The sequence below is a fragment of the Hipposideros armiger genome, unplaced genomic scaffold (assembly GCF_001890085.2).
Source record: "Hipposideros armiger isolate ML-2016 unplaced genomic scaffold, ASM189008v1 scaffold_741, whole genome shotgun sequence".
Taxonomy (NCBI): domain Eukaryota; kingdom Metazoa; phylum Chordata; class Mammalia; order Chiroptera; family Hipposideridae; genus Hipposideros; species Hipposideros armiger.
Genome location: NW_017732091.1, coordinates 326,530 through 340,672, shown reverse-complemented (window position 1 = coordinate 340,672; position 14,143 = coordinate 326,530). Strand labels below are relative to the sequence as shown.

General features: G+C 40.1%; 1 protein-coding gene across 2 annotated transcripts in view; it reads left to right on the top strand.

The window, feature by feature from the left end:
* The window catches only part of GPHRA (golgi pH regulator A), a 33,189-nt gene extending 19,046 nt beyond the window's left edge, over positions 1 to 14,143 (top strand). Inside the window, exons 8-14 of one of the 2 annotated variants that reach the window (XM_019627832.1) lie at positions 2,496 to 2,605; positions 4,642 to 4,730; positions 5,689 to 5,781; positions 9,867 to 9,962; positions 11,978 to 12,067; positions 12,986 to 13,051; positions 13,193 to 14,143. In XM_019627832.1, the coding sequence (XP_019483377.1) occupies positions 2,496 to 2,605; positions 4,642 to 4,730; positions 5,689 to 5,781; positions 9,867 to 9,962; positions 11,978 to 12,067; positions 12,986 to 13,051; positions 13,193 to 13,399 (751 nt within the window). In that variant the 3' untranslated portion in view covers positions 13,400 to 14,143. The remainder of the gene's footprint in view (positions 1 to 2,495; positions 2,606 to 4,641; positions 4,731 to 5,688; positions 5,782 to 9,866; positions 9,963 to 11,977; positions 12,068 to 12,985; positions 13,052 to 13,192) is intronic. The other variant, XM_019627833.1, reaches the window with a different exon arrangement.

Below are 14,143 nucleotides of genomic sequence, written 5' to 3'. Positions count from 1 at the left end.
AAGTTAAATTATTTCAGGCAAGTGGATTATATCAGGGAAGGTTACCCCCCCTTCTGGGAAAGCAGGGGATCTTATTAAACAGATTCCCTGACTAAGGCAGTTCCAGATTGATTGGTTTAGAATTCCACTCCTGGGAGAGGCTGAAACTGCAGTTAGGTCAGATATTAAGGCTTGGAGGGACTTAGCAAAAGTAACTCCATCTTGGTTCTATTATTTCTTTTTCACAAGAGAAATGCAATTAAAACCACAAGATATCACTACATACCTATTAAAATGGCAAAAATAAAAATTAGTGACACCAAAGGCTAGAAAGGATGCAGAGAAAATGAATCACACATACATTGCTGGTTAGTGTAGAATAGTATAGTAACTCTGGAAGACAGTTTAGTGGTTTCTTTAAAAACTAAGCATGCAACTGTCACACAACCCAGCAATTGCATTCCTGGGCATTTATGCTAGAGAAATGAAGGTTTAATGTACACTAATATTTAGAGCAGTTTTACTTATAGTAGCCAAAAATGGAAATAACCCATATATCCGTTATAGATGAACGGTTAAACAAAGTGTAGTACATCCATGCCACAGAGTACTACTGAGTAATAAAAAGCGATGAACTACTGATAATGAATCTCCAGAAAATTATGCTGAGTGAAAAAAGCCAATCCACAAAGGTTACCTACTGTATGATTCTATTTATATAACACTTTTGAAATGACAAAATGGAAATGGAAAACAGATTTGTGGTCGCCAGGGTTTAAAGAGGGTGGGAGGTGGGAAGTGGGCCCTACCCAAGCAGCATGAGGGGTGCATGTAATGGTGGAAATGTGCTGTGTTCTGTGTCAGTACCGTGGTTGGGATACTGCGCTAGAAATTTGCAAGATGTTTCCATTGGGGAAAGCTGTACTATTTTACAATCACATGTGGATCTACAGTTATCTCAAAATAAAACATTTCATTAAAAAAGAAAAGTAATTGCTGACTTCCCACCAGAAGCAGTGGGGACCAGACAACTGCAAAATGGCATATTTAAGCCAAATAGATATTTTCCAGCCTCTTCATTTGTGCAAACTGCCACCCCCAAACCTCAGCCAAGTGCATGCATGTTTCCAGACTAGGGTTTTAAATGGCATCCAGCTAATAATAGATATATTCTTGATCTGGACTACCCCTATTATAAAGAGGCAATAGTAATGCTGATCGTGGTGGTGGTGGTGGTGGCCATGAAGACAAGTTCAAAATAAAAGCCCTCTGCTTCTATATTACCTCATATTGTTTTTTAATTCCTTTTCACCACGTCTCAGGAAGCTTGTTCTTGTTGCCTTTTTAAAATACATAAATATTTATTTTTTATCTGTAACGTATTTGATAAGAGCAAAATTGGTTTAGAGTTAAGTGATGAAAGTGAAAGTGAGTTGTTTAAAGCAAGGCCATGCCTGGCTGCAGCCAACTTTCACTTCTAGTGACTGTACATTTCTTCCTGTTACGGGGCCACAGTACAGCGTCAGTCATCTTTACATAATGAACCAGTTCATCTCCACAGCCAGAGTCGTTGTTGTAGACGTTGAAACTAAGGACAGTAGAAATGAGCTTGCTTCCTCTCTCCCCACTGTCTCTCCTTTAACCCAGCATGGTGAGCTGCAGTGAACTTGTAAATGCGTGACACAGCATCTCTTTCTTCTCATATACTTGTTCCAGCTTTCTCAGCTAGGAAACTAGGAAAACTCAAGGTTATGAGCCTTGCCACGTCAAAATCGCCCTAGGTCTGAGCCTCTTCCAACAATGCTGAGTTACAGTGAGCATGTGTGTAATTATAGGAAAAGTCAGAAAGAGCTAACACTTGGACCTATATTCCATTCATTCAATATCCAGGCAAAGGTCATTTTGAGAAGGAAACAGTTAAGTCAACATGGCCAACACACCTAATATTTTTTGTTGTTAATACCATTTCAGCCAGTGGCTTAAAAATTCTAGCCCACAGAAATACCATTTGGTAATTGGTATCATTGGTACCATTTGCATTGGTCCCAGCCATCGATACGAGTGCTGCTGCTTCCTCCTCACACTTCTGTCTGTCTCTTCTCACCCAAAAATGTCTACCTTGAGTTAAGTTTTTCTTTAGTCCCACTACTCTATTTTATTAGACTCATCCTGGTTTGAGTTCTTATACATTATTTTGTTTATCTCCGCAATGATCCACAGATGAGGACATGAAAACCCTAAGGTCTCACAGCTTGTGAGTAGCAGAGCCAGTCCTCCGATTTGTTGCCCACTCCACATTCTGTACTCTTTGCCGAGGCCACATTGCCTCTGGGAGTGGATGGTTTCCCCCCAGTTGTAAGTTGTGGAAAAGTGGGGCTGCAGAATTTGCCTCCTTCCCTAAACACTCAGCAAATGAAAGGGGCAGTGATGAGACTAGGAGATGGATAAGAATGGACGGTGAAGGTCCATGCTTCCTTGCTGAGGTTGGTTTTCCTGTTTGTTTTGCTCTGTTTCAGGATGGCCATGACACGGAGAACTATGTTCCAGAAGGGGGAGGTGCATAACAAGCCATCAGGATTCTGGGGGATGATAAAGAGCGTTACCACTTCCACGCCAGGAAGTGAAAGTATCCTTTATCCTTCTGCTTGATTCATTTTTTTTTTCAATTACAGTTGATATTCAGTATTAGATCCATTTCTGGTGTACAACATAGTGGTGAGACGTTTACATAACTTATAAGTGATCCCCTGCTGAGCCTAGTACCCACCTGGAAACCATACATCCCTTTTCTCAACCCTGGACGAAAGGGCAGAAGAAAAAGTAGGCCTGGGGGTCTTTTCTAAGGTACCTGTTTGCATCAGAGTCCAGGGCTAGGCGTAGGAAATACAGTGTGTACAGAGCCATCTTTCCAACACCCGTAGATGATAGAAAGTCAAAAAGCCATTGTCTTTGAGCTGCAGGGGTCCTGACAAGTCAGTCTTTCCGTTTTACAGATGAGAAAATAGACCCACAGAAGCTAAGTCACAGTGGTTTGTGGCAAAGACAGGACCAGAGGTGTGGTCTCCCTTTCTTAGTTCTTTCCGCTGCGCTATTACATATCCCAGCCCTGAAAACCACCACAAAACGTAATGGCGCTCTAAAAAGGATGGTTTGTATATAAGATAGGAAGGGCCCGTTTTTAAACAATGACATGTGGCTCTGGATCTCCAGGGACTTACTGGTTTAAAGACTCAAGGAAATTGGGTTAATGGATTGTTCTTGGCCCGGCTGGTTGCAATATGAAACTAATTCCCACACTGAGTAGCCAAATCTCTGTGGCTATCAGACTATTAAGTCAAAACTTTGGGGGCCCAGGGGTGTGATAGCATATTCCTGCTTCCTTCTCTGGTGGCCCGAGGAAGCACAAATTCCGTTTTGCTTCAACTGGAGGAAAAGGATGTAACCTATTCTTGCTGTAAATTATGACACGTCGTCTTGGTGTCAAATTCAGGGAAGAATTAGATCAAAGGAAGGTAGGATGACCGTGGGAGAGGGGAAAAAAGGGTTACCTTAAATTTATTTAATCAAGAAACAATTTCACATCTCCTATTTGCAGCCAGAGTGCTCAGAGATAAACTGAACAGAGTAAATATGTGTATAGCCTCTTTCCTCAAGGAGCTCCCCATCTAACTCATGGGAAAGGCAGACCTGTAACTAGTTAAACCAGTTGTTTGGTGACCTGGACCCTGCCAGTGGCAGCCACCTGCTGAGGAAGGCCTGAAGGGCACTTACTGATTTCGATTTGGGTGATAGTGGGAAGCATTGCAGAAGGCAGCATTTCGCTGAAAGTCAGTGCTTCTGTTTTAGAAGGAGCTATCTTTAGTATTTTTATTACTCAAAAAATCCCTAAAAGCCAAAGTTTAGGTTTAAGCTGTCTTAGTGACAATAAGTCAAGTCAACCACAGTATCAGGATCCTTTAACCTCTGAGCCTGTTTCCTAAATGGAGAGACTAATATTGTCACGTGACCTCACTGAGTGATCGAAAGTGACGTTGCGTAATGGAAAGAGCAGGCTTTGGAGTAAGACACCCAGGCCTATTAGCTGTGTGACTTTCAACCAATTATTTGACTCTCTGATCTCTATTCCCCTTATCTGCAAAATGGATAATAACACCTAGCTCATGGGATCGTTGTGAGCCTAATAGAAGATAATGTCTGTAAAGAACTACAGGTAATGTCTGTAAAACCTAGCCTATATTAGAGCTTAGTAAATACTAGTTTCCTTTCCTAACATTGTATTTATTCAGATAATTTAGGAGAAACCATGCTATCTTATAGGTGTTTTTACTATGTAACCATTTGAGATTTCAAAGATTACATTTGACTTAATTTAGCTAGATAAAGCAAAAAATAAGCAAAACTGTCTGTCTGAGCTACTTGAGCTGATGAGAAACTGAGTGGCGGGTGTCTGGCGGTGATGGCCTTGACCGAGAAGCTTGTACACACCTGTGCCAGAGGCTGGGCACTTGCTCTGACGCAGTGCTGCTGGCTCTGAAGCGGGAAATGGAAAATCCAGGCAGTTTCTAGAACCCATGATAGGAGAAACCAAAACAATGAGCCTTCTTCTTTTCTGTTTCTCGAAACTTCTATGTGATTTAAACCTTGATGCCCATTTTGTGCCAGATCTTACTCTTCTTCAACAGGAAGTGGATGCTTTGGAAGAGCTAAGCAGGCAGCTCTTTCTGGAAACAGCCGATCTACATGCCACCAAGGTACAGAGCAAGGAAACCCAACTGTGCTTTTGGCCAATATGATGGAAGGGGGAACAACACTAGCTTTTTAGCGTCCTCTGTGGCCAAGCGGTACAGGAGACACCTCATTGCTTCAGTGCCAGCCATGAAACATTAGGAGTCGCACTCTTCAGGACAGGGCTCCTACCACTAGCAAAATCCTTCCTGGAACACTCAATGATAGACATAAGTGGGAGAGTCAGAAGAGACTCTTCACAGCTAGAAAGGTGGCACACACCCTCCCTCCTACTGGCCTGGGATGAAGATGGCAGCACCCCTGGTTGCTTTCTATTTCCTTACAAGTTAGTCATAGTGTAAAAGCAGTAAGACACTTATCTGCCATCATCTAGCTCTATTTTAAAGGGGCCAGATCAAGAAATGACCTAACTACAAGAAATAGCTTCTCTATTTACACCTAAAATGCAGTAGAATTTAAATACACAAAATCTATTAGTTCAGGTTGTTCCAAACAAATTTAATCCTTCTTGAGCATCGCTTCACAGGAGTAGCTGATAGAATAACAGGTTAACATAGGTAGAAACAGCTAGACCCGAGCCTCACGTCCCCCACTCACTAGCTGTGTGACCTTGGGCAAGTTACCTAACCTTGCTAAACCTCAGTTTTCTAATCTGAAATTAAGATGATAAAACACTGAGCAACAGGGTTGCCGGTTCAATTCCCAGCCCAAGCTGAGCTGCCAACAGGTGGCAGGATGGCTCAGCTGAAACAAAAAAAAAAGATAACACATACCTCATACGAGTTGTTTTGAAGGTTAAAGTAGATAATGCATGTAACATGTTTACCGCACTTTCTGGCTTAAAGTAAGCAGTTTATAACCAGATGTGGTTTTTTGACTTAGCCTAAACAGTGACTCATTTTTGTTAAATATACATTTACATTTTCCCAAGACTGACCACGTTTTGTGTTTGTTTTCCCTCAGGAGAGAATAGAATACTCCAAAACTTTCAAGGGGAAATACTTTAATTTTCTGGGTTACTTTTTCTCTATTTACTGCATTTGGAAAATTTTCATGGTAAGTGCATTATTTTTAACTCTCAGGGTTTAGGTGAGTTTTCCCTGGTAATGGCAGAAAGAGAAAAGCGGGCTTGATTGAGGCATTGAACTGAATTCCAACCTGATTTTCAAATCCAATTGAGTCAACAGAGAGTGTGATCTTTCACATCTTTGAGCCTCTCTGTTTTTCTTCTTTTTTTTTTAAGTCACCTAGAAAAGGAAGGTTCTATTTTTCTTCTGTCAGAAATCATTAGTAAGGTCATAGATTATGAAATATATGAAGTGAATATAAAAGTTTCTTATTTTAAACTCTGCTTTCTCTATTATCCATGAGTGTATGACTCCTACCTTCAGCTCGTAACAGAAAACACCTGTGCGTTTTGATAATGTGTATATACCTAAAAACTAAGTCAAAGTAAATTCTAAAATGTGTTTCTATAGATAAATCCATCCTATATCTATAGCTCTTATTCTTTTGTGGCTCTCCTGTAGTGTTCTGTTCTGTGTGCATTTTATGTATATTATTCATCTTGTCACTCATCTGCAGGTAGTAGTGGATTTCAGTGTGATTATAGAAAAGGCCGATATGACTTTCTGGTTCAGTGACGTTCCTACTGGGGCTGTGTTTGCAGCTTGTTAGTTAATTCTGATCAATGTAGATGAATGGGGGATTCTGGATTTCACGGATCTACTGTTACAATAAATTGATGTCAGTACCTATTCAGATGACATTTTAAAATCTTGATTCATTCAGTGGGAGAGGATGAATGAAGATAGTATGTTCAGTTAGCTAAGCCACTAAAAGGTTTTTCCTGAGATGCAGCTTTTAGGGGAGCCTATTTTCTTTAACAGTTTTATTGAGGTGTAATTGACATTCATTACACTGCACATATTTAAAGTATACAATTTGGTAAGTTTTGACAAATGTATACACCCGCGCAACAACCATCACCACAATCAAGATAGAGAACATACCCACCCGTCACTTCCTCATGCCCCCAGCCCCCAGACAACTACCCATCTGCTGTCATTATACATTAGTTTATATTTTCTAGAACTTTCTATATATGGAATCTTACAGTGTGTACACTTTTTCTGCCTGGCTTCTTTAACTCAGCATAATTATCTTAAGTTTCATGCATGTTATTGTGTGTATCAATAGTTTATTCCTTTTCATTGATGAGTGGTATTTCGTAGTATGTGTGTACCCCAATTCAGTTCACTCCTGCTGATAGATATTTGTTTGTTTCCAGTTTAGGGATATTACAAATAAAGCTGCTGTGAACATTTGTGTACAAGTCCGTATATGAACATATGCTCTTTTTCTCTTGGGAGAAAACAGTTAGCTATGGGATAGCTGGGTCATGTTGCAGATGTATGTTTAACATTTGAAGAAACAGCCAAACTTTTCCAAAGAGGTTGTGCCATTTTCCGTTCCCACCTGCAGTGTATGAGAGTTCCTGTTACTCCACATCCTCATCAATACTTCGTATGGTCAGTCTTTTTTTGTTTGTTTGTTTGTTTTTAAGATTTTATTGGGGAATTGGAGGAAGGGAACAGCGTTGGGGAATCAGGGGAAGGGGAACAGACAAGTTTCTGTCCTTTTGTTCTTCAGTCTAGTTGTAAAGGACGTCACTTCACTGGCCGATGTTGGTATTATCATTGTGCTCTTCACACATGAGGCAGTCGGTTGCCGGCCATTGGACAGCCGCTCACGGCGGCTCATGGCATCTCACGAAAGCGCACACCAACTGCCGGCCAGCCCCACTGCAGCCTACACCGTCGCCGGCCACTCAAGGCAGCCCAGCTCCAGGTTGAGCTGTTGTTCGCCATCTTAGCTGTAGAGGGCGCAGCATCACTGGCCCTCATGTGGGATCCGAACCGGGGCCCTCCTGCTCAGAGCTGGTGTTCCCAAGCCAACTCCTAACCAACGCGCCACTCTGCCGGCCCTGGTCAGTCTTTTTAACTTTAGGCATTCTAATAGGCATGAGGTGGTATTGAATTTAATTTACATTTCTCTAATGCCTAGTGATGTTGAACAACTTTTCATGTGCTTATTTGCCACCTGGTGATATATTTTTCTTTGATGATGTATCTATTCAAATCTTTTGCCAATTTTTAAAGAATGTTAGTTTTGTTTTGGTTTTTTTATTGGATTTTAGAGTGCTTTTTAAAATATATTCTGGAAATCCTGAATATATTCCAAATACGTGGTTTTCAAATATTTTCTCCCAGTCAGTTCCTTGGCTTTTCATTCACTTAGCCATATCTTTCAAAGAACAGTTCTTGATTTGATGAATTCTAATGTATCTTTTTTTTTTTCTATTATGGATTATGCTTTCGGTATCGTATCTAAGAAATCTTTGCCTAACCCAGTGTCCCAAAGATTTGTTTTTCACGTTGTCTTTTAGAAACTTTATAGTTTTAGGTTTTACATTTAGATCTATGATCCATCTTGAGTTAATTTTTTAATATGATGCTGGAGTATGGATCCAAGTTCATTTTTTTACATATAGATAATCCAATTCTAGCACCATTTGTTGAAAAGATCATCCTTTATTTGTTGAATTGACTTCGCAATTTTGTCAATAGCTAATTGACCATACATGTGTGGGTCCGTCTCTGTACTCTCTATTCTTGTTAATTGCTATATATAGTTGCCTTTATTCTGCCAGCACACACCCATCTTGATCACCATAGCTTTATAATAGGTCATGGAATCAGATAGTGTAAGTTCTCCAACTGTGTCCTTTTTGCAAACATGTTTTGGCTATCCTAGGTCCTTTGCACTTCCATTATGAATGTTAGAATCAGCTTATTAATGCCTACAAAAACACCTGCTGAAATTTGTATTAGAATGTCACTGAATCTTCAGATCAGTTGGAAGGGAAATGACTGCTTAGCCATATTGAGTCTCCCAGTCCATGAACATGGTATAATTCTTCATGAATTTAGATCTGAGAACATACTTGGTATGATTTGAATCTCTTTAAATTTATAGTTCTATCAGTTTTTTTCTTCGTGTATTTTAAAGCTCTGTTATTGTTATTAAATCTAAATTAAAAAGATATTGTTATATCTGTTATCTGTTATTAAAGCTCTGTTACTTTAAAGCTCTGTTATATATACATGCAGGGTCATTATGTATCCTGTGTTGAAATGATCCTTTGATCATTATGAAATGACCTTCCAATCCCTGGCAATATTTTTTGCTATGAAATCTACTTTGCTGATATTAATGGAGACATTCTAGCTTTCTTTCAGTTAGTGTTGGTATAATATGTCTTTTTCCATTCTTTCACTTTGAAGCTATTTGTATCTTTATATTCAAAGTGGGTTTCTTGTAAGCATCATATAGTTGGGTCTTGCTTTTTTATCCAGTCTTACAGTCTCTGTCCTTTAATTGGCATGTTTAGATCAGGAGTCAGCCATCTGCTGCCCACAGGCCAAATCCAATCACCACCTGCTTGTGTAAATAAAATTTTATGGGAACACAGCCAAGCCCAACCGTCTACATATTGTCTGTGATTACGGTCATACTACAGTGCTGATCCCTGGCTTAAACCATTTACATTTAATGTGATTATTGATATGGTTGGGTTTAAAACAACCATATTGCTTGTTATATGTTTTTTATTTGTCTGTTGTTTTTTTCCCTTTTTTCTGCTTTTATTTGGGTTAATTGGGATTTTTTTCATAATTCCATCTGATCTGCTTTGTTGGTTTATTAGCTATAATTCTCTTTTTGTTATTTTAGTGATTGCTTTTAGAACATTCAGAAAATAACCACTGGAAATTCCTTAATTCTCTTACCAGAATGCTACTAGAATGCTACCGTTCTGGCTCCTGATAAAACTAAGGTGTATATGCCATAGCCTATTCCCCTTTACTCTTTACAGAAAAGAAAGATAGGGTAGATTGGGACTTTGGTTCACCTATATGTGAACTGCCAAAACAGATTTCTTACGTATGATTTAGATTGAGGGTAGAATTGTATTTTTAGGAACATCCACCTGTAAGATATGTTGTGATTCATTATTTTGAATCAATCTTTGAAATAGTGATTATTGAGATGCTGTAATGTAAAGGTCCATCTCTCTGCAGGCAACCATTAATATCGTGTTTGACCGAGTTGGGAAAACTGATCCTGTCACAAGAGGCATTGAGATCACTGTGAATTACCTGGGGATCCAATTCGATGTAAGAGTTGTATCAAGCTCCTGTTTTTTTATGTTTCTTTCTATTTTATCTGCTATGCATTGTTACGATTCCAATTCCTAACTATAGGGACTTGATTCTGCTTTTGTTCTTCCCACTCTCCTCTGTATATTTTGACATTCATTTGGTAAATTTGCAAAAGGTATAAAGCCATAAGTAGTGACCAGTACTTGTTATTGTCACAGATGCTGGTTATTTCTACAGCTCCGCCTCTGCTTCTCTGTAGCCAACAACCACTCACCAGTTTCTCCCCACCAAGTAAAACCTTGGATTGCAAGTAACTTGGTTTGCAAGTGTTCTGCAAGATGAGCAAACATTTCTAATACACTTTAACTTGGTAAACGTGTGATGTCTTAGCAATACGATTACCATATTTCCCCATGTATAAGATGCACCCCGTTTTGTTTCTTTTTTTCCAAAAAATTTGGGGGTCTAAAAAGTGGGTGTGTCTTATACAGTGGTTGTAGTTTTTGGGGTTTTTTTACAAAAAGTGGGAAATGCAAGTAAAAAAAATCTACAACCACTTTATAAGACGCACCCAGTTTTTAGGCCCCAAATTTTTCCCAAAAAAGGGTGCATCTTATACATGGGGAAATACGGTAGTTTGTTTCTGGAACAAATTATACTCGCAAACCAAGGTATTACTGTATTCGGATACTTCTCTCTCTGATACTTGATGAGATCCTCAGACACACAACTCACCTTTGATTCCTCTGGTAGAAAATTAACTACTAATTAGCATTCTGTGTTAGAAGTAAAATGGTTTCTGCTATAAAAAAGATTATTAATTAGTGTGGACTTTGAGCTAAAGGTGGTAACTAACCTCTGCACAAATTTTTTTCATTTTCTGTCTACCTGTTTTCCAATATCACTGTCATTAAACATCCTCTCGTCCCAATTGAAGTTGAACATCTTTATTTGTAAATCGTGTGTTTTCCAGGTACATAGATGGCCGATATTTTTGGCTGATTAGCACTTTGGTAATAAGACCAATGTCACATTCCTAGTCCCTGTGAAGGCCTTTTAGCTGTGCTGTGATCCTAGCCCCAGACTGCACAATACCCGCAACATCCGTCTCAGCTACACATGCCCCTAGTAGCTGAATAAAATGAAAATGGGCCAGAGCAAACTGAGCTCCAGCCCTCAAGAAACAGCTCAAAGCACACGTTTTTTTATGATAACACAATAATCATTTTTCATGTGAAGGAGTATGGTATCTTTCCTTCAAGTCATATGCAGGTTACACTGTGGAGTGTGCTTGACTAGTGTGCTTTCCTCTTAAATTTTTTACTGGGCTGAATTTTTTAAAAGGCTCTTATCAGTGCTTTCTGAGGCCATTCAGTTACTGCATATGTATATATATTCCATCGATATACTTTATATTTCATAATTCTGAATGAATCTTTTAGATGTTAGTAATAGCAGCTCTCCCTCAGGGACTTTTCAGAGCTGAATCAAGCACAGGGTCCCAAAGCTGCTTCTCGCTATGACGCGATCCAAGAGGAGAAAAAGGTTCATCGTGTGATTCACTGAAGGTCAGCTGTTTCCTAGACCGTAGCTGAGAATGTCTGTATATTCTTTTATTATAAAAAGAAAAATTCCTTAACGTCTTCAGTGATCAGAGGACTGTCGTTCACAAATATTAAAAATAATCAAGCTGCTATTTAATTTCCTTTTAATTCATGCTTTTCACTTATCACGTTGAAGCTGTATTATTAGCTCTCTTTTTCTTCTGACGTACTGATGTTATTTTCATCACTTCAGTGCACTTGTCTTATGCTGTCCTTAAGTCTTGATTAAGTCTGCTAATGAAGATATCCACCACGGCCTTCCTATAGGGTACTGTAGCTGTCGCTCATTCGCTTTCCTCCCTCCATAAAAACTATTTTTAAATCAGGTAGGAGTGCCTAATGAAGGTCCTTCTCACAGCCACAAGCCTTCACATCTCTCTTAACAGAAATTTAACAGATATTTTTTTCTTCCTGTTATGGTGGCAGGTGAAGTTCTGGTCCCAACACATTTCCTTCATCCTGGTTGGAATAATCATCGTCACATCTATCAGAGGGTTGCTGATCACGCTTACCAAGGTATGTTGTGTCACAGAGTTAAAAAGTACTTCTTTGATTACATGGAGTTCTATGAAATAATTTTACCTAATTGAGATTTCTGCCTTCTGAGATCTTAAACAACAGTCACAAATATTTAAAAGACATACAGCAGAATAAAGAGAAGGTAAACAAATATATACATTGATGATGATATGTTTACATCATATGCCAATCAGATAAGTACACTGACCAAAGGTCATAGAATGAGAGCACAGTCTGTCCCCAGCATCTAAAACAGAATGTGGCACATGGTACGTACTCAGCAGATATCTGGAATGAATGAATGAATGAATGAATGAGATAGGTGTTGGAGGTTAGAATAGCTGTGAGGGTCACTTGTAAGGATATGGGAGCAGGAGAAGCTAAATGTTCAGCTGTCTTCTGATCAACATAGAAAAGTTTCACAGAAGGTGAATCCTCTCTGGCAGAAGAGGTAGGGATGGGTTTCAAGATCCAAGAGTTGTTTGAATAAAAGGAGAGAAGAGGTTGGGATAGGAGTAGGCAGGACCTCCAGGCACCTGGCTCAATTTTGAACAGAGCTCAGGAGCCTACGAACAATTGCACGGGCTTGGAGTGGCCTGAAGTAGTTGTTTTATAGGGATGTTAAAGTCATACGTATTACATCGTTTCTGCAAAGTCTGATAGCGATTGGCATGCTTTCATGTTATGATGCAATGCTTCAAACCACCAACTACCCCGTGGGAAAACTAACTGGAGACTTTTCCGGAAGTCTGAGTCTCGTCTGTTCCCATAGCCTGAATCCTGGGAATTGTTCTCTACAGGGTTGTGGCATGGAAGAGACACTTTTAATTAAAATGTTAACAGCGCTACTTAATGTACTTGACACAGGAATCCAGCGGTGCTGCCTAAACGCATATCTTCTCCCTTTCTTGACAGTTCTTTTATGCCATCTCTAGCAGTAAGTCTTCCAACGTCATTGTCCTGCTCTTAGCAGAGATAATGGTAAGTTTCAAGATGTGGCTTTATGTTTACAGCTGTAAACCACCAGAAGTGTGATCTATGCTTTTAAGTATTTAAGCCCTCCCTCCCCCCTGCCCCCACTGCATCCCGAGTGACCTCTGGCTTCTTGTGCTCGGCCCACAGGGCATGTACTTTGTGTCCTCGGTGCTGCTGATCCGAATGAGCATGCCCCTGGAGTACCGCACCATCATCACCCAGGTCCTCGGGGAGCTGCAGTTCAGCTTCTATCACCGGTGGTTCGACGTGATCTTCCTGGTCAGTGCTCTCTCCAGCATCCTGTTCCTCTATTTGGCTCACAAACAGGCACCCGAGAAGCATATGACACCTTGAACTCACTCGTCGTACAGACTGCCAACAGGCCAGTGGTGCCGGAATTTGGATAGAAGAGGGGAAACATGGAGGGGACCAGGGCCTGATATTTTTGAAACAAACGAAAATGCATCTTCTACCTCCAGCTCTGCCTTCGTTCTCTGTTATGCGTAGCATCAGCTAGAACATGAGAGTGAGGTAACTGAAGCCAGCGCTCAGCTGAGAGCAACCTGTATGGGTTTGAGGCTGGTGCCGCCTGGAGGAGGTTGGGGGGGAAAGAGCCAAGAAACTAGCGGGGAAATATACACTGGAACTCGGGGGTGAGAGAAGTCTAAGGCAGCTGGGCCGAACACGTAGGATTTCTGGTTAACACAAGGTTCACATGAGAAGGTTACGGCTCTCCCTTGAAATTGACTGTCACTAAAATCAGAGATTGTGACACTTAGCCTTAGCTTCATTTTTATCAAGGATAGCTTGGTATTAATGTTTGCTTGACCTAACGTGAGTTGGCACTCCCCAACCCCTGCCCCATTAAAATAACCAAGAGATTATTGTTCTTTTCTAGGGATGGGATAGGGCACGATCTACAGATAGATTCTACCAGGAGAGATTTCAAGTATGCTATGTTTCTTGACTTCCTTCCAACTTGGTATATTTAAGAGGGAATTACTGTACATTCAATTCAGTGATGCCTTGTTTTTCGTTTCCACCTCCCCCTTGTGCTGTGGGTAAAACAATGAATAAAAGTTAACTGTAATAAGTCAC